The 24,672-nt window shown below is 45.0% G+C and overlaps 1 protein-coding gene across 6 annotated transcripts in view; it reads right to left on the bottom strand.

The window, feature by feature from the left end:
- LOC139281279 (myosin phosphatase Rho-interacting protein-like) overlaps nt 1-24,672 on the bottom strand; it is a 226,944-nt gene that overhangs the window by 200,363 nt on the left and 1,909 nt on the right. Inside the window, exon 1 of one of the 6 annotated variants that reach the window (XM_070901377.1) lies at nt 12,834-13,413. The exons of 3 other annotated variants lie outside the window; for them this stretch is intronic. In XM_070901377.1, coding sequence (XP_070757478.1) covers nt 12,834-12,956 — 123 coding nt within the window. In that variant the 5' untranslated portion in view covers nt 12,957-13,413. Of the gene's footprint in view, nt 1-12,833; nt 13,414-24,672 lie in introns of those variants that run through there. 2 more of the 6 variants (XM_070901382.1, XM_070901383.1) reach the window with 2 other exon arrangements.

Raw genomic sequence — 24,672 nt, 5'->3', positions numbered from 1 at the left:
GACCACTAACAGGAACAATGGTGTGGATTTTGTTATTTTCAATGCTACGAGGAGTGTTACAAACATATGATGTTAGGTAAATGTTAATCAGTTTGATCATTTATTGGTTGCAAATTAGTTTTGTTAAATTAGTGTTCTTCAATCTGCCTTTCAGAGGATTGGAGCTGCGCATGTGGAGGCATCCGAGCCATTACAGTATCTCGTTCATATAACAAGTGGTTTCATTGTTATGGTTTCCAATCACACTATCGTGGGACTAGATACAGGTCAGTAAAGGTGTATTCTCAATTGTAAGGGACAAAGGACCCACCAATGGAAGAGACCGACGACATTGAACTAGGAAGAATATATAGTTCAAACTGAAAATGTATAACACAGCACAAGGACGGAGTGGAGCAGTAGATGAATGAAATGGAAGGTAGCCTGAGGCTGCACCAAACAAGTCTGGAAGAGGAAGATAATAACCAGGTCTACAGAAAATGCAGAGCTATTTGAATCCCGTTTGTGTCTGCCTATATCATGGTTGCGCATATAATCAGTTATGGCCTTGGGAATCTCTATAGATATCTTATGTTTCTTTTTATAAGAAGGTCTGTATTAAGGACAAGTTTTGTGTGGCCACTACATTTACTGGCCAGGAGAGGCTTGGTTCCAACACCAAATGCACTCCAGGTGCTGATACCATTGGGATACGTAACATAATTGGCAGAAGTTCATAATTGGCAGATGGTAATTCCACAATTAGTTTTATGTATAGGAAATGATACTGGCGAAAAAGAACCTTGTATTTATATAGCGCCTTACACAACCTCAGGATATCCCCAAACGCTTTACAGCCAATTAAATACTTTTGGTGTGTAGTCACTGTTGTAATAGGAAAATGCAGCAGCCAATTTGCACACAGCAAGGTCCCACAAACGGCAATGAGATTAATGACCAGATAATCTCTTTCAGTGATGTTGTTGAGGGATTAATATTGGTCAGGATACCAGGAGAACTCCCTAGCTCTTATTCAAATAGTGCCAGGTGATCTTTTACTTGAAAGGGCAGACGGGGCTTCCGTTTAACATCTTATCAGAATGATGGCACCTTCAACAGAGCAGCACTCCCTCAGTACTACACTTAAAAGTATTAGCGTAGATTATGTATTCGTTGCAAGAATGGAAGTTGTTTCTTTTCTCCACAATCTTGTCCACTCAGGTGGCTAGGTCTAGAGGTATAACTCTTCCACTTACTTACAATTCTGATTTTGTTTGTGTTATATATGTGGACTTTTATTTACTCTGTACAGCCACCAGAGGGCTCATTTCCCAAAGTCCCAAGGGATCCCATAATCCCTTGGGAGCACAGGTATTTAAGAAGGCTTCACAGGTTGGAGAGGCACTCTGGAGACCTGCAATAAAAGACTACGGTCACACTTTACTTTGAGCTCAGTGTTCAGTCTGACTCTTTCTCCATACACAACAGTTTGTGACTCAAATAGGCACTTTTACATGAATTCTGCATTCAATTGAGGTGGAGTGGAGTTACATTGATTATATATTCATCCAACTCCATCCAGTCTTTCGCTGAAGTTTGTATTCTATACTCATCACTTGCCTCAGTGCCCAGAACCACCAACCCTCTTGTAGTGCAATGGTGATCGATGGGGGAGAAATTGGCCTGTTTTGCACCTCCCGATAGCGCCTCCGGGGGGGCGGAGGCGGGAGGGGGGGTTGGGGTAAACAGGGCACTAAGGAGATACTGACCTGGCGCAGTGAATTCACCGACTGGTGGTTTTACGCAACACTAACACTTATCGCCTCGTTCTGTAGCACCCCATAGATCGTGACGTCATCTGGTGCACAGCACCCCGGTACCGCCCTGGATGCAATATTCGCTCCTGTCCCCTACAGCATCGCCGTCCGTCAACAACAGTAGCTGCAGGCCACTTGGGAGCCCTATTTAAAGGCAGTGATGGTCAGGTAGGGCAACATTTATTAATCTTGCCAGTCTGGTGTCTTTTGGTTTTTTGGGAGCCCACAATTCGTCAACCCTGCAATCTCTTCGAGTGCTTGGGGCTATTATGCTTGGTCCCATGGCCCCATAAATATATGATGCAGATTGAATGAAACCAACATTGGCCCTCCCCTTTCAGAAGGAAGGAGCCTCCAAAGATGGCAGCGCTGCACGGAACATTGTGTAGCGCTCTGCCGCTACCGTCCCTGATTCCCTGCTAAAGCAGAAGTACCCGTCCGCTGCAAAGCGTCCCTGATTCCCTGCTAAAGCAGAAGTACCCGTCCGCTGCAAAGCTTTTTTGCCTGGCAATATTTTTGTGCTCCCGCAAAAGTGAGATCAACCCAAACGGGACATTACGCAATTTCTAGCCCTATGTTCTTCAACCGAGCAGTGAAATATTAATTTGTTATTTGCAATATCTGAATAATCTAAATTGGCACATCGATTTCATAAGCATGTTTCCAGTCCTGTGTTGTCAAATTGAGCCCCAACATGCACATATTCCCTTTTTGCACTGACGCAGAGAGAGGTCACTATTCAAGTATCAGGTTTCACAAGGAAAAGGAAGCAACAACTCAGGCAACTATCAACTGACTAGCTTTAAATCAGTCATAAGAACTTTTATTAGAGACTATAATTAGAGATCAAATAAATTAATACTTAAAAGGGCATAGCCCAATCAGAGATACTCAACATGGATTTGTAGAGGGTAGATCTTGTTTGACTAACCAGAGAAAGTAGGTGGGGAGGGGGGGGGCTGGTAGAAGAGAACTCAGTAGCTGTAGTCATTGAAAGTTGGCATGCAGGTACAGCAGGCGGTGAAGAAGGCAAATGGCATGTTGGCCTTCATAGCGAGAGGATTTGAGTATTGGAGCAGGGAGGTCTTACTGCAGTTGTACAGGGCCTTGGTGAGGCAACACCTTGAATATTGTGTACAGTTTTGGTTTCCTAATCTGAGGAAGGACATTCTTGCTATTGAGGGAGTGCAGAAAAGGTTCACTAGACTGATTCCTGGGATGGCAGGACTGACATATGAGGAAAGACTGGATCGAGTAGACTTATAGGGCCCATGTTTCCACACGCGCCTAGAACGGCGCAGTCCCGACCTGGACGTCCGTTTTTCGAGCCACAAAGTGCGCCTAAAAAAATCCTCGGTATTCTCCACCTACTTGCAGGTCCTCTGGCCCTCGGCGCAGCCAGCACGAGCTATGGGGGGGGCGGAGCCAGGTCCCTGCGCTGAAAACAGTGCGGGGACCTCTGCACATGCGCGCTACAGTGGGCATGCAAGTGCAGTAGCTCCAGGCGCCGAACTGTGTGGGAGGGGCCTGAAGCACGCAGCCCCTAGCCCTGGCCCAATGGCCTCACTGGGGCTGTGTGAATAAGGCTCCTCCCACGGCCAGCTCCTGCTCCCCCCCCCGACCAGACCCGACACCCGCTCCCCCCCGCCCCCCGCCTCCGGACCAGACCCGACACCCGCTCCCCCCGCCCCCTGCCTCTGGACCAGACCCGACACCCGCTCCCCCCCCCGCCCCCCGCCTCCGGACCAGACCCGACACCCGCGCGCCCCCCCCCCCCCCCGACTGACCCGACTCGCACTCCTGTTCCCGCTCCCCGCCCCCCCGACTGGTCCCGACCCGACCCTACCCGCACTCCTGTCCCTGATCCCCGCCTCCCCGACTGGACCCGACCCGACCCGCGCTCCCCCCCCCACTGACCCCGACCCGGACTCCCGCTCCCGGACTGATCCGACCTGACCTCCCTCCCTCTCTCTCTCTCTCCCCCTCCTCCCTCCCTCTCCTCCCCCTCATTCTCTCTCTCTCCCTCCCTCCCCCCCCCCTCTCCTCTCTCCTTCCTCCCTCTCTCTCCCACCCCCCCTCCCTCCCTCTCCCCCTCCCTCCCTCTCTCCCTCCCTCTCCCCCCCACTCTCTCTCTCTCCCCCCCACTCTCTCTCTCTCCCCCCCACTCTCCCCCCCCACTCTCTCTCTCTCCCCCCACTCTCTCTCTCTCCCCCCCACTCTCTCTCTCCCCCCCACTCTCTCCTCTCTCTCTCCCCCCACACTCTCTCTCTCTCTCCCCCCCCACTCTCTCTCTCTCTCTCCCCCCCTCTCTCTCTCTCTCTCTCCCCCCACTCTCTCTCTCTCTCTCTCCCCCCACTCTCTCTCTCTCTCTCTCTCTCCCCCCCTCTCTCTCTCTCTCTCTCTCTCTCCCCCCTCTCTCTCTCTCTCTCTCTCTCCCCACTCTCTCTCTCTCCCTCCCACTCTCTCTCTCCCTCCCACTCTCTCTCTCTCTCTCCCTCCCACTCTCTCTCTCCCCCCCACTCTCTCTCTCTCTCTCTCTCTCTCCCCCCCCACTCTCTCTCTCTCTCTCTCTCTCCCCCCCACTCTCTCTCTCTCTCTCTCTCTCTCTCTCTCCCCCCCACTCTCTCTCTCTCTCTCTCTTCCCCCTCTCTCTCTCTCTCTCTCTCTCTCTCTCTCTCTCCCTCCCCCCCTCTCTCCCTCTCCCCCCCGATCCGACCCGAACCGAACCTCCCCTCCCCTCCCCTCCCCTCCCCGACCCAACGCCACCTACCTGTAAATCTGGTGCTGGGGACGGGCCCTGCCCGAAGTCTCGGGCCGGCCCGTTCAGCCTTCGGTCCCGAAAGGCCTGCCTGAAGCACTTTCACACAGGTAGGAAGATGGTTTAATCTTTTCTTTGCTTATAAATGTTTATTCAGGTTGGATTTATTTGTATAATATTTGTATAAGTATAAATAAGGATTTATTATAGAATTTAATTACTTCCCTTCCCCCCCCACCTCGTTCTGGACGCCTAATTTGTAACCTGTGCCTGATTTTTTAATGTGTAGAACAGGTTTTTTCAGTTCTACAAAAATCTTCACTTGCTCCATTCTACTTTAGTTTGGAGTACGTTTTCACTGTGGAAACTTTCAAATCAGGCGTCAGTGGCCGGACACGCCCCCTTTTAAAGAAAAAATTCTGTTCCAAAGTAGAACTGTTCTACCTGACTAGAACTGCAGAAAAGAAAATGTGGAGAATTGCGATTTCTAAGATAGTCCATTCTCCACCAGTTGCTCCTAAAAATCAGGCGCAAATCATGTGGAAACTTGGGCCCATAGTCACTGGAATTTAGATGAATGAGAGGGGATCTCATAGAAACATATAAAATTCTGACGGGATTGGACAGGTTAGATGCAGGAAGAATGTTCCCGATGTTGCGGAAGTCCAGAACCAGGGGTCACAGTCTAAGGATAAGCGGTAAGCCATTTAAGACCGAGACGAGGAGAAACTTCTTCACTCAGAGAATTGTGAACCTGTGGAATTCTCTACGACAGAAAGTTGTTGAGGCTACTTTGTTAGATATATTCAAAAGGGAGTTAGACGTGGCCCTTACAGCTAAAGGGATCAAAGGGTATGAAGAGAAAGCATGAAGAAGGTACTGAAGTTGCATGATCAGCCATGATCATATTGAATGGTGGTGCAAGCTCGAAGGGCCGAATGGCCTATAGTTGCACCTATTTTCTATGTTTATATGGAAAAAGCAAAGTGTTATCATTAAAAGATGATAATCTTGTATGTAAAATAAAAACATAACTGTCAACTGACTGTGGGTAGCACCATATGCAATTTACAATAATATATAAAAGTCCATTGCAAATTTATCCAGATACTAGCAGGATGAGATACAAGGAATGGTTATATAGAATCAGAGAATAATACAGCATGGACGGAAGCTATTCGGCCCATCGAGTCTGCACCGATTCTTTCTAAAAGCAATCCAGTTAATCCCACTCCCTCACTCTTTCCCCATATCCTTGCAATTTTTCTCCTTCATGTATTTGCCCAGTTCTATTATTGAATCTGTATCCACCACCCCAACAGGTAACGCATTCCAATTTCCGTAAAAAGGTTTTCTTCATGTCGCCTCTGGTTCTTTTGCCCTCTAGTTATCGACCCTTCAGCCATTGAAAACAGTTTTTCTTCATTTACCCTATCTAAACCCTTCACGTTTTAAATACCTCTCTCAAATATCTTGGCCTTCTCTGCTCTAAGGAGAACAACCCCAGCTTCTCCAGTCTATCCATGTTAACTGTAATCCCTCATCTCTGGATCCATTCTAGTAAATCTCTTCCGCATCCTCTCCAAAGCCTTCACGTCCTTCCTAAAGTGTAGATTAGAGCATCATTCACCTGAACTGAGAAGATTGGAAGGAAATCTGATAGAGGTATTCAACGTGATAAAAGGAATAGACAAAGTAAACACACCGATTATTTCCATTGGTAGATAAATCACGAGATCACAATCTCAAGATAACACTGGATACATAAATGTAGAGATGAGAAGAAACTTTTTCATGCAAAGAATCATCGGAATGTGGAATGCTTTGCCACCAGTGGCGATTGAGGCTGAAATTAATTACAAGATTCAGAAAGATACTGGATAATAAAAAAGGTATGGGGAGAAAGCAGGAAAGTAGGACTACATAAAATCAGCACATGAAAGAGACCTAAATAAAGCACAAATAAGACAAAATGACCTCCTCCTGTACTAAAATTTCTAGGTTTCATACATTTTCTAAGCATGGGATCATTTTTGACAGCTACACAAAAAAACAGCAGACACTACAGTGTAACTTTACCAAACACTGGCTAGTTTAATGAGTAAAAGAGGTGGGAGTAAATACTACATGCTTATCAGCATCATCATGAACCTCTCACTGATTGAATTACTTTCATGGACTTTTGCAATTGAAAACTTTCACTTTCTAATAAACAAAATATAGATCGTAAGAGGTATGTTGCTATTGCCCTCTTCATGTTACCAGAAAACAATCAGCAAGGTCTTGGTAATGTATACGTGACATGACGATATTCGCACCAACTAATTTCAGTCTCAGTAGAAGTGCTGAATATTTACAGATGTAGTTAAATATGTTATCAGCACAAATACATTACCTCTAGTTTTGTAAGTTTTCTCTTTCACACTATTTCCTTCCCACATGTCAAATTTGAGATTGCTACAAACTCCATAACCACAGAACGCTGGGTCAAGTTTAAAAGATGGAAGATCCACAGATAGTATAAATTAGCTATTCTACAGGGGGTAGTGAGTATGCGGAATGGACTGTCTGCATTTAATGGAGGCAGACGGTATGGAAATATTTAAGGAAAATTTGGATACATATTGGAGCATGTGGCAATTGAGAAGTATTCATTTTTTGCACCAGCGAAATAGACTGCAGAGTCTTTTCTAATCTTATACTTTCCCATGTCTCTGCCAATTCAGTTCTATATCCAACAGTTCAAAGCAACTCTCTCCACGCCTGTGAGAAAGCACCCAACTGTTGCACATGCTGTACATTACAATGCAGCTGAACCCAAGAACTCTTAGCATCGGGAATTGTGCTCGTGCACCCATATACTAAAATTCTGCATATTTTGCTACCCCTGCTCTATGCCATCATTCAGCACACCGCCCACCCCTTGCTCCAGATCATTCATTCAGCACATTGCCCCACCCTACGCTTCATATCATTAACACACTGCTCCCACTCATACTCCATATCATTGAGTAAACTGCTGCACCTCCGCTCCATATTATGATTCTGAACACTCCCCCACCCCGTTCATATCATTCAGCAGTCACACCCCTTCATATTATCATTCACAACTGCTCTACCACTGCACTTCTCCGTATTAGAATTTAATGTCCCTCGCCTGCTCTATATTTTAATTCAGGACACTACACCACCACCTGCATATGTTGTAATTCAGCACACTACCCCATCCTCCTGCTCTATGTCACCATTCAACACACTGCCTCACCTCCTGCTCCATATCATTCAGCACATTGTCCCATCCAAGAAATAGATATTAGAAGGGATTACCTCAGAGATGAGTTTTAAGAAGGGTTTTAAATGGGGCGAGAGAGACAATACGACAAAGGGATTTAGGGAGGTAATTCTAGAGCCTGGAGCCTAGGCAAATAAAGGTACAGCTGCAAATGGTGGTGGTCGTTGCAGGGCTACAGGAGGTTACAGAGACAGGGAGGGGCAAAGCCATGAAGGAACTTAAACATGAGGATTAGAATTTTAAATTTGCGGTGTGGGCTAGAAGCCAAAGCCAAACAGTGAGGATAGGGTGATCGGGACTTAGTGCAGGATAGGGTAGAGGCAGCAAAGTTTTGGATGAGCTGGTTTACAGAGGGTGAAAGATGGGAAGTCGGTCAAGAGAGCATTGGGTCTGAAGGTGTCAAAAGCAGGGATGAGGATTTCATCAGCAGATGGGCTGAGATGGGGGCAGAGGCAAGCGATGTTAGAGATGGAAGTAGGCAATCTTTGTGATGGAGAGGATATGGAGTTGGAATAAGATACCAAAGCCGAAGAGAGTCTGGTTAGTGAGACAATGGTCAGGGAGGGAAATGAAATTAATGACAAGGGTATAGAGTTTGTGGTGAGACCAAAAGAGATGGCTTCGTCTTCCCAAATTTTATCTGTAGGAAATTGTGGCTCATCCAAGACTGGATGTTGGACAAGCAGTCTGACAACACAAAAGCAGGGGAGAGGTGGAGAAATGGTGGACAAGTAGAGCTGGGTGCCATTTGCGTACATGTGGATGCTGAGCCGGCGCTATCTTTGCATTCCATGATGATCCTGGAGCATTGGGCATTTTCGACAAAGGACAGTGAGGCCCAATGATGCTTGATGTACTCCAGCAAGATCTGGTGATGGATGACTAAACCAGTCAGAGGTGGTAAAGATGGGGGCCATACCAGAGGGAACAACCAGGACAGGTTAAATAGGATAAAAGTCTGCTCTGTCTGTTTGCTGCAAGGTCCATGTGAAGAGTCTGGCCAGTCACAACCCAGTCCCTAATGGATATGAGCTTACATCACTAATGTGGCAATAATTCACCATTAGTTAACAATTCTGCACATTGATGCTGCCAAGTCTTCTTCTGATCTTAAGACTGAGGCATGGTGTTGGGACAGATTAGATGCAGATTTAGTCTGTATTTAACTGTGTTAACTTACTTAGGAATATTTGATGCCAACATTAGATGCCCAAATGGGAACGTTCCCTTCCCAGCACTAATATCCCTCACCTTGATGACCACTAAATTTACAAAAAAATATATTTTTTTTTAAACTGAATTATTCAAGTCTCAGATCTGATCAGTTCTGAAGCAGTTGATTCCACATGAAGCAGCAGTAAGGGTGCTACAATTGCTTTTGGTGTCCCCAACCAGTGACCCCTGCTGGAAAGAATACATGTGGATATCGGATAAGAACACAATGGGTTAAATTTTAAAAGATCAAACGCCAGCATTGAGCCTCAAATGCAGCAGGTGGCTTATCAAAAAATGTGCTGCCAGTGATATTTCCTCCATTGATTTCAAAGGAAGAAAAATCACGAGCAACGGACTCTTTTCTGTTGCCCTCAAGGCATGCTCTCTTGGAAAATTATGTCATGTAAGTATTGGCTATGGTGGCCACCATCATGACCAAAAACCTGTTGAGACTCACTGGGTAGAAAGTTCCAAGGTCCAGTATCCCAGCAGGGCTTGGCAGACAGCAGGCAGCTTTATTGGAAAATTATTGGTGCAACGCTTGCAATTTTCCTCCCATTAATATCAATGGATGGAAAATTGCAGACAAAGAAATGATAGTTTTCTGATCAGTTGCCTGCTACATGCATATCCCACCAGTGGTGCTGGGCCTCAAAGTTCCGCCCAATGTCCAGAGCAACCACTTGGGAGAGGTGCTGGTACCTGTAGCTCAGCTTGAATCATCACTTTCAGGAGTGGAAAGGAGAAAATAAAAACAAAATTAGAGTAGATGCAGGCAATTACAAAACTACAATGTCCTTGAGGGACTCACGATGGTATCATGAACAATTTAACTGAGTCACTATCAACTAAACCTGCACACGAGGTGTCTTCAGGTGAAGTTAGACGTTGAGGGACCATGGCAAGCATGTATAATTCAATCCCCATTTTAACGTCATACAATGTGTTTTTAACTTAAAAAAAATACTTTTACAAAGCTGATGACAATTTATGAAGCTATAGAGTTGGTTACAGTATAGGGGTTTTTCTACAGACGAAGGAGCTGGGGGATGCAAAACTGAGGTGCTGCATTGCCATCGCTGGAAGGAGGGTGCAACTACAGTTTACAGTATAAATATGGACAAGAATTCATAATGGGATAAATTGACATAGGAAATATGTGTATTACATAGGATAGAAGGCACAGAAACAGGCCATTCAGCCCAACCAATCCATGCCAGCATTTATGCTCCACTCACGCCTCCTTCCATCTTTCCTCATCCAAATCAGCATAACCCTCTATTCCCTTCTCCCTCATATACTTGTCTAGCCTCCTCTTAAATGCATCTATACTATTTGCTTCAACCACTCCCTGTGGTAGCGAGTTCCACATTCTCACCACTCTCTGGGTAAAGAAGTTTCTTTTGAATTCCCTACTGAATTTCTTGGTGACTATCTTATATTGATGGCCTCTAGTTATGCTCTTCCCCACAAGTGGAAACACTCTCTCTATATCCACTCTATCAAAACCTTTCATAATTTTAAAGAAATTGGATCAATTGGGCTTGTATTCACTGGAGTTCAGAAGAATGAGAGGGGACCTCATAGAAACGTTTAAAATTCTGACGGGTTTAGACAGGTTAGATGCAGAAAGAATGTTCCCAATGTTGGGGAAGTCCAGAACCAGGGGTCACAGTCTGAGGATAAGGGGTAAGCCATTTAGGACCGAGATGAGGAGAAACTTCTTCACCCAGAGAGTGGTGAACCTGTGGAATTCTCTACCACAGAAAGTAGTTGAGGCCAATTCACTAAATATATTCAAAAGGGAGTTAGATGAAGTCCTTACTACTCGGGGGATCAAGGGTTATGGCGAGAAAGCAGGAAGGGGGTACTGAAGTTTCATGTTCAGCCATGAACTCATTGAATGGCGGTGCAGGCTAGAAGGGCTGAATGGCCTGCTCCTGCACCTATTTTCTATGTTTCTATGTTTCTATGTTTCCTAGGTCACCCTTCAGCTTTCAAGAGGAAAAAAGAGACCCAGCCTGTTCATCCTTTCTTGATATGTATACCCTCGTATTTCTGGTATCATCCTTGTATATCTTCTCTGCACTCTCTCCATTGCCTCTGTATCCTTTTTATAATATAGTGACCAGAAGTGTACGCAGTACTGTGGTCTAACCAAGGTTGAGAGAGGAATGTTAGATATAAGATTTTAAATATATTATGTATATAGCTTTATAATAATTATGACCTGTTGCCAATGTGTTTGCCCCAGACTAGATCTGGCCATTCAAATTGAGCCAATGCATGGTGACATCCTTAACCAAAAATTAAATTTGAGACATAATCACTGTTCATTTACTAGAATTTGAAATGCAGTAAATTACTAGGATATCAATGGAAATTCAAAATGAAACAGATTACCGAGATATCACTGGAATTTTAAATGGAGGGATTGTTGGGATATAGCACAACCTCTACTCTTGCATCCTTTAATTTACTCAAACGTTCAAAGCAAAACAATAATTCAACTCAAGTTTTTTTTTAAAGCTACAAATGCTAAAAAGCTGAAATAAAAACAGAAAATGTGGAAAACAGATTAAGATGTCTAGTAGAGAGACTTCTTCAGAACTGATCAGGAACCTTAACTTGCCTCTCTTTTCAGATACTGACGGACCTGCTATGCATTTCCAAGATTACATGTTTTTTTTTAATCTTTACTATCTAGTTAGCTTTCAGAGACTTGGCATAAAGTGCATTCACCTGCTGGCGTGAAGTACAGGATTTAAAATCTATTGCTAGAAACTGGGAGACCTCCTATGGGTAAATCCCCAGGCAGAATCTATTTACCTCACTACACAGCAGCTAAATGCGGCCCTGACCTTGTGCTATTTCAATGATATAAATCAGTCAAAATAAGTACAGGACCGAGATCTAATTATACAGATTACCCATCGCACTTTGAGGTCTGGGATTACACGAAGCAATTCCCACAATAAATAAAACGATTATATAAACACAGCATTATAGAGGCTGATGACATCAAATTATAGGGTCTCAGGAGACAATCCGTTTAACTTTTCACTGAAAACTCGAGTCTTGTATCCGACACGGTCCCAAAGCCGCTGCTATATTCCTGCATTTTAAGAGCAAGAAACTTAAATGGCCCGTTGGTCACGCACACCACTGCGCCAAGGACAGTCCCCCAGCCTCAAGTGGACAATGAAAGTGGGATTATATAACCGCCCACCAACTCCATACTGTAATAAGATCGCAGTTAGAACATCGAAGAATCCTCTCTCCTGACTGCAAATATCTAGGGTACGACATGCTGAGCCATCGCGAAATTTCAAGGGTTAATTGCCCGAGTGCTCGCGGGGGATGTAAATACATTCAAATATTGAGCTGAATGGCCTGTGCACAATCCGCTCTGCAGAAAGTGTAAACACGGTGGGCGCCGCTGGTTTTGTGACTAATACTTATTTACATAAAAATCAAATTATCTCTTAAATCAAATAAGGCGAGACAGAGAGCCCAGGCTTACAGAAAGACAATTAGGAAATGGGCGAGTAATGTTACAGAAATAAACGTGTCCGAATCCAGCTCCTGACTTGCATTAAACTCAGACCCTGCCTCCATACATTGGTTCTGTACATTTTCTGACTTGAATTTATTTTAAATATGGTTTGAACTCAAATCATTAAAATATAAATTGAGACAAAATGATAACAAACGCGGGCAATCCGTTTACAAACACACTGGGGAAGAGTTCAGAGATTTTTTTTTAACTCACCTGGTTCAAATCTTGATCGGAGGTTAGGTGCGATTCCCGGGGTTTGAAGCAGTTCTGACACTTGCTCTGATTGAAAATATTCGCCTGGAATTTCCTACAAGCTGCATGTTCTTTGGCAGACATGGTCCCGAGGAACAGTAACAAGGCAAGCGCCGAGTTTGAGAACTCCCATGAATATTGGGACAGACCTTGGGAGGCTGCTGGGGCCGGGACTCCCTCTCCCCCTTCCAGCCGCTCAGTAATTCCCCTCTAAACACCGGAATCCTGGTCCCGAACCACAAACTGCACTGGTAGCATTTCCCCCCTTTAAAAAAGCCGAAGCACAATCCTGGAGCCAAAGGGGATTCAGCGCCTGATTCCCGGCCACATAGCGCTGGAACTAGCCGGGATAACGAGCTCCTGCCCGGGTTAATGAGTTCGCCGCCTGGTTGAGATCTTGGCCTCGTTCTCTCACACACAACGTCTCCCTGCTCCTTGCCTGGGTTGTAGCCTCAATGACTCCAGTACTCGCAGCTGCAGCTTGCTGCCCTGCGCTCTAAATACAGTGGATGCGGGAGCCGAAACTCACAAACACAACCCAGCTCCGCAATCTGCAACGCCTGCGCATTTTCACGCACACGTCATTCAAAGCCACCTTTCCCGTACAACCCTGGGAGAGTGAAAGGGAACTACTGTATCCCGAACCATTCACTTCCAACCCAAACCAGGAAGGGTGATGAGAACCGATCGAAACCATTCACATCCAGTTCAGCGAACAAATTCACCAACTAACCTTTCAATTTTCCCCAAAACAGACTGGACAGGTCAAGATCCCACCTGCCTAAACCCCAAAATATACCGGGAAACCCAACGGGAACAATCCCACACATGTTACACTCCAACTGGGAGGTTATATACATCATACCCAACATGTCCAAAGTTTGCTCTTCTCACACTTCACAAAATATTCTACGCACCAAACTGAAAAATAAAAATTACAATATAAACAAAGTGCTATTTTCAGAATAAATGAAATGGAAATAGCCCATAAAAACAAGAAATACATGGGAAGTATTTCTGTATATTGTATTTTCAATTTGTGTAATTTAACGTGTCAAAATTCTGCAATTTACCTTATTTTAATATTGAGGGATTTTATGAAATCAATCACACTGCCACACCCTGCAGCTGGTTTTCAGAATAAGCTCTAAGCAATTGAAGTTTATCTGAAAATCTTGGTCTTGGGGTTTGCAAAGATAAGGTAGGCCATTGAACCCATCTTGCTCATCGTTCTGTAGAAACCTAGAGCCCTAATCCAGCTGCCTCTTGAATGATTCCAGATTTTTCATCTCACTTATGCTACCTGGAAAGTAATTGATCACTCTTTGCATACTTCTTCACATCACCCTGAATGTGCCTTTTACCAATTTGTATATTTCTCTTTGTCATGCAATTGAGCTTTAACTTAAAGCTGTGCTGTACATTAAACCTTTGTATTCTGCATAGTATCCTATACACTTACAAAATGTCTTCTCATTTGCCTCCCTTCAAGGCTGAGGAATCTGTTTTCCTAGCCTCTTCTAATAGCGCAGACCTCGGAGACAAAAGATCAGCCTTATAGTTCTCCCAGAGGAAGATTAAATCGCAGGCCGACAGGACTCGAGTCAAATATGGTGCCCCGGCCAAGGGACAGTTTCATGTAAGCATTGTATATTGTGATATGATTTGCTTTATTATTAATGCAGTGCGTAAACAATGTAGAGGCCCATTTTTTCATGTATTTTCCGACATATTTGTCTTTTAATGTGGCATGTATCTTACATGGCCACTGTTGGTACCATAGCAAGGTGTGCCACCAGAGGGCACAGCAGTGGGAGACTGTAGGTTACCTGTACAGGTGTGTCTGGCCTAGTATAAAAGGCAGGCCACCAGGTGTGATCCTCACTCTGGAGTTAACTAATAAAGGACTAAGGTCACTACAGTTCAAGTACAACACACTGCCTCGTGGAGTCATTGTTAGAGCATCTAAGGTCACAACTGGCGACGAGAGTACAAATTTTCACGCGGAAATGGCTACCCTTGGTACAGTGCAGCAGTTCGCCAATGGTGATGATTGGGACGCCTTTGTGGAAAGGCTAGAACACTTTTTCACAGCAAACGACCTGGCAGGAGACGACCCGGCTGATAAGCGCCATGCTATCCTGCTAACCAGTTGTGGGCCGAACATCTATGGCCTCGTCAGGGACTTGCTGGCACTAGCGAAGACAACGACCAAGTCGTACAAGGAGCTCATAACCCTGATCCAGGAGCAACTCAAGCCCAAGGAGAGCATCCTCACAGCCAGACACCGGTTCTATACCCACCGACGGCCCAATGGCTAGGAAGTCGCGAAGTACACCACAGACCTCAAGAGGCTGGCGGCACCATGCAAGTTTGGCACCCACCTTAATGAAGCGCTGCGGGACATTTTCGTCATTGGAATTGGCCAGGAGGGCCTTCTTCACAAGCTACTGTCGACGGATACCACAGTCACACTGCAGAAGTCCATCTCTGTGAGCCAATCTTTCATGACCTCGACTTGCGGCTCCAGGTAGATGTCTCACCCTCAGGACTCAAACCCAGCAGATACTGTGCACAGAGGGGCACCATTCAGGAACTGGACTGTAGAGCACGAATCCTCTCAGGGAAGAGAGAACAGGCCCCCCGAGTCCCTTAACTTAGAGTCCGCCGAGGGGGGCTAATCAAGTAACACCATGCTGGCGTTGCAGAGGGAATCACAGGGTTCACCAGTGCCGTTTTAAAGACTATGTTTGCAAAGGCTGCGGCACAAAGGGCCACCTCCAGCGAATGTGTAAGAGAAATAGGACTCACTGTGTTGATGAGGAGTCCGCAGATGGCCATGAATCCAGCGTGGATTATGAATTGTTAGACAGAGGGGCAGCCCAGTCCCACGGGGAGGTAAATAGCATCTTTACCTGCACCAACGAGTGCTCCCCGCTGAAGATGGAAGTCGAGATAGAGGGAAGCCCAGTCTTCATGGAAGTGAACACAGGGGCGAGCCAGTCAGTGATGAATCAAGGAGCCTTATGGGACAATCTGGCAGAACGACTCGAGTTGGCCCCAGTTCAGGCAAAGCTGTGCACCTACACCAATGAAATCGTCCCAATCGTTGGTAGTGTGAATGTAAACTCCATGATGGTGCAGTGCACAAGTTGATTGTTGCAGGTGATGGACCAACGCTGCTCAGCAGAAGGTGGATGGAGAAGATCCAGTGAAAGTGGGAAGATTTCACCCTTCCAGCGATCGAAGCCCTCTGCGCTCAGAGGCAAAGCAAGCCCTCACCTGAGGGTGGACCCAGCACCGATGAGCTGACCAGCACGGCACCCGAGACACAGACCGCCCAGCACGACTGCATAGAGATGATCCAGCTGGGACAACCTGAACGCGCCTTCCAGGTTCCAGTGGCAGGACTCAGGAGGGAGAAAATCGGATCCAGCAGCGACTTCCCAACTGCGGAGGCAGAACCTGGGGAGAAGAGGATCTCCCCGACATCATGGACAAAGCAAAGATGGCACCCGCACTACAAGGCGATGTGCTGAAGACAAAGATGGCCGCGGCCAGACCACAAGATGCAGCGCTGATGGAGCAACACGTGGCACCAAACGGAGAAGAGGATTGGGGTAAAGCAAACAAGGCTCTCTTAAAGTCGGCCGGCAACCCACTACAATTAAAGGGACAGTTCCACACAATTAAGCAAAGTAACAAGAATTGTAAGTTAGAGACTAAAGGTGTAACGGATTATGTAAAGTGTGTAACTGACCATGTAAAATGTGTAACCGATAATTGGAATTGTATACATGCAACCAGCGAGGAAAAGTCGTGTGATCGCGATCGGACCCCTTGAGTGTCCATCATAAGTAAGGAAAAGCTGTGCGATGCAGGATTCCCACCACACGCAGCCAATGCAGCGGGAAGACACCCATCGGGTGCACCAAGGTCCAGCAAGCTACCCAATGCAGTAGCCTGCACCCCGGGGACCAGAGTCATGCACCATGAAGTGTGGCCACAAGCAGCCAACACACACGAGCTGCTAAGCAAGTGACCTCAGCAGGGCAAAGGCATTGGTGGTGATACCATGCCCTGGGTCGGCTCCATCTCTCAGGCAATCGATGGCACCAACAACCACGAGCCTGAAGGAGCAGACTGCACTATGGCCATACCCCTAGATGTAGGGTCACCCGCCACTGTTTCCCCACAGGAAACCGCACTAGTCAGGATCTCAAACCAAGCAATGCTCAGGTCAGCGAGTCAGCAGTTCCCTGTGCACTGCTAGACGACAGCTCCTCAGGGAGCAGCTGGGACCCAAGGCATAAAGAAAGGACGGGCGGCGGGGGCGGGGGGGGGGTCACAGACATCTGTGAACCTGCCTGACGCTAGGAACCACGGCAACAGCCCCGAGAGTAGGCTACGCGAGCCAACCGGCTTCCCACTGCCAGCACCAGGCACGGAACCGCCACAGGACTGCAGGGACACCACCCAGCAGCTCCGGAACTAGCTTGTCCTTACGCACCGGTCACCGATCGACAAGGCACCTAACGCTCTTGTCGCACCACGGAAATACTCAACAAAAAAAAAACATGCAAAACCCACTTACCTGAACTTGTATGTACATGAATGCCAGGAGACCCCGCCACACCAATGTGGGAGGGGGGGAGGGGGTGGAGAATGGAGTGGTTAGAAACACACACACACACAAACACCAACCACCAACATGCTACTGCACCAACGACCCACCCAAGGATGAACAGGCCCGTTAGAGGTCTACCAGACAGAACCTACATAGAGCTAAGCTCAGAGCATAAGTAATGCAGAGGCGATTTGCACTGAGGATTCAGGGGGGAGTGATGTCATGTATCTTACATGGCCACTGTTGGACCATATCAAGGTGTGCCACGAGAGGGCACAGCAATGGGAGACTTGTAGGTTACCTGTACATGTGTGCCTGGCCTAGTATAAAAGGCCGGACACCAAGTGTGATCCTCACGCTAGAGTTAATTAATAAAAGACTAAGGTCACTACAGTTCAAGTACAACACACTGCCTCGTGGAGTCATTGTTAAGAGCATCTAAGAACACAACACAATGGTTTGAAGGCAGACAATGGTTGTGCATGAGGTGCCCCAAATATCCTTCATGCTCAGGGCTCCAAGAGCTTCAAGGCCATCTCAGCACTACTTTCAGAGCTTGGAATTTTATCTTCTACTCCTATGACAAGAACTGAACATAGTATTCAAGGTGTGACCTGTCCAGAGCTATGCAGTTTCAGTCTGATGGCCTCAGAATTGTACTGTATAACTCAGCAATTTAAAAAAATGTATTTGTTCCTGGGATGTGGGTGTCGCTGTCAAGGCCAGCATTTATTGCCCATCCCTAATTGCCCTTGAGAAGATGGTGGTGAGCTGCCTTCTTGAACCGCTGCAGTTCTTGTGGTGAAGGTGCTCCCACAGTGCTGTTAGAGAGGGAGTTCCAGGATTTTGACCCAGCGACGATGAAGGAACGGCGATACATTTCAAGTCAGGATGGTGTGTAATTTAGAGGGGAACTTGGGAGGTAATGGTGTCCCCATGTGCCTGCTGCCCTTGCCCTTCTAGTTGGTAGAGGTTGCAGGTTTGGGAGGTGCGCCTAAGAAGCCTTGATGAGTTGCTGCAATGCATCTTGAAGATAGTACACACTGCAGCTACGGTGCACCGGTGGTGCAGGGAGTGAATGTTTAAGGTGGTGGATGGGGTGCCAATCAAGTGGGCTGTTTTATCCTGGATGAGTTTGAGCTTCTTGAGTGTTGTTGGAGCTGTACTTATCCAAGCAAGTGGAGAGTATTCCATCACATGGTGGAAAGGCTTTGGAGAGTCAGGAGGTGAGACACTCGCCGCAGAATACCCAGCCTCTGACCTGCTCTTGTAGCCACAGTATTTATGTAATATAATAACAGAAAATGCTGAAAATCTCAGCAGGTCAGGCAGCATCTGTGGAGAGGAAGCAGAGTTAACGTTTCGGGTCGATGGCCCTTCGACAATTATGAGGTGGACAGTGGTATATACAAATGATTTGAACTTGGATATAGCAAAAACAGTTTTGAAATTTGATTATACCAAAATAGGTTTGGCAAACAGCGAGGACTCTAAATGACTTTGGGAAGACATTGCACTAAAAGGAAAGAACAAACTAAACACTAATGAGATTCCATGGATGAATAAAGCCATAAAGAAACAATTGAGGGTAAGGATAGAGGCATACATTAAATACATAGACAGCAGGGGAGTGCACGATAAGGGAGAGTATGAAGAGATTAGGAGAGAAGTCTAAAAAACAATTAGGAAGGCAAAGAGGAACAATGAAATTAAATTATCAAGGAACATAAAACAAAATAGTAAAATATTTTACAGGCACATAAAAAGGAAGGTTCGGATGAGAATAGGGCCGTTATTGGATAGACAGGATAATACCACCGGTAACGATAGAGAGATAGCAGAAATATTAAATAATTATTTTGCTTCAGTATTTACTAGGGAGATAGAACATGTGGACATGACATTGGATGATGAGATTAGTAATGAGATAGGTGCATTTAAAATAAGAAGAGGGGATATATTAAATAAACTAATCAAACTCAAAGAGGATAAAACCCCTGGTCTGGATGGTTTGCATCCACGCATTTTGAAAGAATCTAGGGAAGAGATAGCAGAGGCATTACTACACATATTAATAATTAATTAGAAAAAGGTGAGAGTTTGAAGGACATTTGCTGGGCAGGAGTTGGGCAAATAGCCCAAATCGCTGCGCTTGAAAGTCCTTCTCTCAGGGATACGTGAGATTTGTCAAAAGACATTTTGACAGATCGCAAATGCTGGTTCTCAGCACATGAGCATTGCGTGCCGAGAACCGGCATTTGCAAGGCCTATTCGGGTGCATGCGCACATTGTATGCACCTGGAGAGGCCGCAATTTACGGCCCACAACATTAGCTATCTGCCAGTATTTACAAGGAAGATAGAATTGGCGGATGCGTTGCGGCCTCTCCGGGTGCATACAATGTGCGCACGCAGCCGAAGAGGCCTTGCAAAGGCCGGTTCTCGGCAAGCAATGCGCATGTGCCAAGAACCAGCATTTGCGATCTGTCAAAATGTCTTTTGACAAATCGCACGCATCCCTGGGAGAAGGACTTTCAGGCGCAGCGATTTGGGTTATTTGCCCAACTCCTGCCCAGCAAATGTCCTTTAAACTCTTACGCTTGGTAAAAGCAGGCATATAGCCTAATTTTACCAGCGTAAGAGTTTTAAAAGATAGAAAATCAAATTTTATTTACTAATTTTTATATTAAAAACCCTGTCCATTAAGGTAACTTTATTTTTACTCCTATTAAAACACATTCAAAACATTTTTTTTGTCTAAAACATTTAATTAAATTCAATTTCAATTAATTTTAAATGAGGGGTTTTAAAAATTTTTTGTGTTATGTTTCTGTGTTTTGGTGGGTATTCTCATTGATAGTAATGGGAACTCGTACAAACAGAGCTCCCATTATTATCAATAAGAATACTCCATGTCCATTGGTGGTCCAGGCCCACATGATCCCAGATTGTGCTTACGTTCCTGGGATGCGCAAATCCATACGCTGGGCTGCGCATCTAGGCCTCGGACCGCAAGTATATGTTCTTCCAGGACCACCAGGTACGTTCGTAAAAAACATTTCGGTCGGAGGCGTTCGCCCGCAGGAAGCCTCAAACTGCAAGTTTTGGGCCAACACCTATATTTAAGAAGGGGGATAGAATATGTTCAGGGAATTATAAACCAGTCAGCTTAACATCGGTGGTAGGAAAAATAATGGAATCCCTACTAAAGGAGAAAATAGAAGAACATCTAGAATCCAAAAATATAGTCATGAATAGTCAGCATAGATATCATAAGGGAAAGTCTTGCTTGACCAATCTCATTGAATTTTTAGAAAAGGTAAGAGAGAGAGTAGACAATTGTGATGTAGTAGATGTAATTTATCTAGATTTCCAAAAGGCCTTCGATAAGATATTCCATAATAGGCTGATGAACAAGGTCAGAGAATGCGGAGTTATAAGAACATAAGAAATAGGAGCAGGAGTAGGCCATTTGGCTCCTCGAGCCTGCACCGCCATTCAGTGGATGATCTGATCATGCACTCAGCTCTACTTGCCTGCCCGCTCCCCATAACCCTTTATTCCCTTATCACTCAAAAATCTGTCTATCTCCCCCTTAAATATATTTAATGACCCAGCCTCTACAGCTCTTTGAGGCAGAAAATTCCATAGATTTACAACCCTCAGAGAAGCAATTTCTCCTCATCTCAGTTTAAATGGCGGCCCCTTATTCTAAGACTATGTCCCCTAGTTTTAGTTTCCCCTATGAGTGGAAATATCCTCTCTGCATCCACCTTGTCGAGCCACCTCATTATTCTTATGTTTCAATAAGATCACCTCTCATTCTTCTGAACTCCAATGAGTATAGGCCCAACCTACTCAACCTATCTTCATAAGTCAACGCCTTCATCTCTGAAATCAACCTAGTGAACCTTCTCTGAACAGCCTCCAATGCAAGTATATCCTCCCTTAAATACTGAGACCAAAACTGTGTGGCCTCATCTGTACAGTTGTAGCAGGACTTCTCTGCTTTCATATTCAAAGAAGCAGTAGCAGGACATTTGGAAAAGCAAAATTCGGTCAGGCAGAGCCAGCATTAATTTATGAAGGGGAAGTCATGTTTGACAAATTTGCTGGAATTCTTTGAGGATGTAATGAACAGGATGGATAAAGGGGAACCAGTGGATGTGGTGTATTTGGACTTCCAGAAGGCATTTGACAAGGTGCCACATAAAAGATTACTGCACAAGATAAAAGTTCACGGGGTTGGGGGTAATATATTAGCATGGATAGAGGATTGGCTAACTAACAGAAAACAGAGAGTCGAGATAAATGGTTCATTCTCTGATTGGCAATCAGTAACTAGTGGGGACCCCAACTATTTGCAATCTATATTAACAGCTTGGAAGAAGGGATTGAGTGTAACGTAGCCATGTTTGCTGATGATACAAAGATGGGAGGAAGAGCAATGTATGAGGACACAAAACATCTGCAAAAGGACATAGACAGGCTAAGTGAGTGGACAAAAATTTGGCAGATGGAGTATAATGTTGGAAAGTGTGAAGTCATGCACTTTGGCAGAAAAAAATCAAAGAGCAAGTTATTATTTAAATGGAGAAAGATTGCAAAGTGCTACAATACATCGGGATCTGGGGGTATTTGTGCATGAAACACAAAAAGATAGTATGCAGGTACAGCAAGTGATCAGGAAGGCCAAAGGAATCTTGGCCTTTATTGCAAAGGGGATAGAGTATAAAGGCTACAGCTATACAGCATATTGGTGAGGCCACACCTGGAATACTGCATGCAGTTTTGGTTTCCATATTTACAAAAGGATATACTTGCTTTGGAGGCAGTTCAGAGAAGATTCACTAGGTTGATTCCGGGGTTGAGAGGGTTGACTTATGAGGAAAGATTGAGTAGTTGGGCCTCTACTCATTGGAATTGAGAACAATGAGAGGTGATCTTATCGAAACGTATAAGATTATGAGGAGGCTTGACAAGGTGCATGCAGAGAGGATGTTTCCACTGATGGGGGAGACTAGAACTTGAGAGCATGATCTTAGAATAAGGGGCCGTCCATTTAATAAATTTAAGATAGAAATAGACAGTTTCTTAAACGATAAGGGGATAAGGGGTTTTGGGGAGCGGGCAGGAAAGTGGAGCTGAGTCCATGATCAGATCAGCCATGATCTTATTGAATGGCGGAGCAGGCTCGAGGGGCCGTATGGCCTACTCCTGCTCCTGTTTCTTATGTTCTTATATTCTATCCCCCTTGCAATAAAGGCTAACATTCCATTTGCCTTCCTGATTACTTGCTGTACCTGCATACTTTTTGTATTTCATGCACAAGGACCCCCAGGTCTCTCTGTACTGCAGCACTTTGCAATTTTTCTCAATTTAAATTCTAATTTGCTTTTTTATTATTTCTGCCAAAGTGGATAAACTCACATTTTCCCACATTATACTTCATCTGCCAAATTTTTGCTCACTCACTTAGCCTACCTATAACGCTTTGCAGATTTTTTGTGTCCTCCTCACAATTTGCTTTCCCACCCATCTTTGTTTCATCAGCAAACTTGGCTACATTACACTCGGTCCCTTCATCCAAGTCATTAATATAGATTGTAAATAGTTGAGGCCCCAGCACCAATCCTTGCGGCACCTCACTAGTTACTGTTTGCCAACCAGAAATGACCCATTTATCCCGACTCTGTTTTCTGTTAGTTAGCCAATCCTCTATCCATGCTAATATATTACCCCCAACCCAGTGAGCTTTTATCTTGTGCAGTAACCTCTTATGTGGCACCTTATCGAATGCCTTCTGAAAATCCAAATATACCACCTCCACTGGTTCCCCCTTATCCACCCTGCTCGTTACATGCTCAAAGAACTTCAGCAAATTTGTCATACACGATTTCCCTTTCATAAAACCATGTTGACTGTTTGATTGAATCATGCTTTTGTCCCGCTACTGCTTCCTTAATAATGGACTCCAGCATTTTCCCAACGACAGATGTTAGGCTAACTGGTCTATAGTCTCCTGCTTTTTGTCTGCCTCATTTTTTAAATAGGGTCGTTATATTTACGGTTTTCCAATCCGCTGGGACCGCCTCAGAATCCAGGGAATTTTTGTAGATTAAAATCAATGCATCCACTATCTTTGCTGCCACTTCTCTTAAGACCCTAGGATGTAAGTCATCAGGTCCAGGGGACTTGTCCGCCTTTAGTCCATTATTTTACCTAGTACTACTTCATTAGTGATAGTATTAAGTTCCTCCCTCCCTATAACCCCTTGATTATTGGGATGTTTTTAATGTCTTCTACAGTGAAGACCAATACAAAATATTTGTTAAACGACTCTGCCATTTCCCTGTTCTCCATTATTAATTCCCCAGTCTCATCTTCCAGGAGACTAACATTTACTTTAGCCACTCTTTTCTTTTTTATGTACCTGTAGAAACTCTGTTTTTATATTTCGTGCTAGTTTACTTTCATAATCTATCTTCCCTCTCTTATTAATCATTTTTTTAGTCGTTCTTGTTGTGTATGGAGAAAGAGTCAGACTGAACACTGTGAGCTCAAAGTAAAGTATGACCGTAGTCTTTTATTGCAGGTCTCCAGAGTGCCTCTCCAACCTGTGAAGTCTTCTTAAATATCTGTGCTCCCAAGGGACTATGGGATCCCTTGGGATTCTGGGGAATGAGCCCTCTGGTGGCTGTACAGAGTAAATACAAGTCCACAAATATAACAGTTCTCTCTGGCTTTTAAAAATTTCCCAATCCCCTGGCCTCCCACTAGTATTGACCACATTGTATGCCTTTGTTTGCAATTTGATACCCTCCCTTATTTCCTTAGCTAACCCTTCTCTTAGTCTTTCCTTCTCATTGGGATATATTTTTGTTGTGAGTTATGAAATAGTTCCTTAAATGTCTGCCACTGCTCACCAACCGTCCCATACTTTAGTCTATTTTCCCAGTCTACTGTAGTCAATTCTACCCTCAAACCTTTGTAGTCCACTTTATTTAAGCTTAGGACACTGGCTTGAGAACCAACTTTCTCTCACTCCAACTGAATTTGAAATTCAACCATATTATGGTCACTCATTCCGAGTCGGGGACAAATAGCAGAATGGATAGTTAGCTGGCTTCAAGGCAGAAAGCAGAGGGTAGGGGTAAAAGGTAGTTATTCACAA

This window comes from Pristiophorus japonicus, chromosome 15 (assembly GCF_044704955.1).
Source record: "Pristiophorus japonicus isolate sPriJap1 chromosome 15, sPriJap1.hap1, whole genome shotgun sequence".
Classification (NCBI taxonomy): domain Eukaryota; kingdom Metazoa; phylum Chordata; class Chondrichthyes; family Pristiophoridae; genus Pristiophorus; species Pristiophorus japonicus.
The sequence above is the reverse complement of the archived record's forward strand: the minus strand, read 5'-3'. Positions and strand labels throughout refer to the sequence as shown.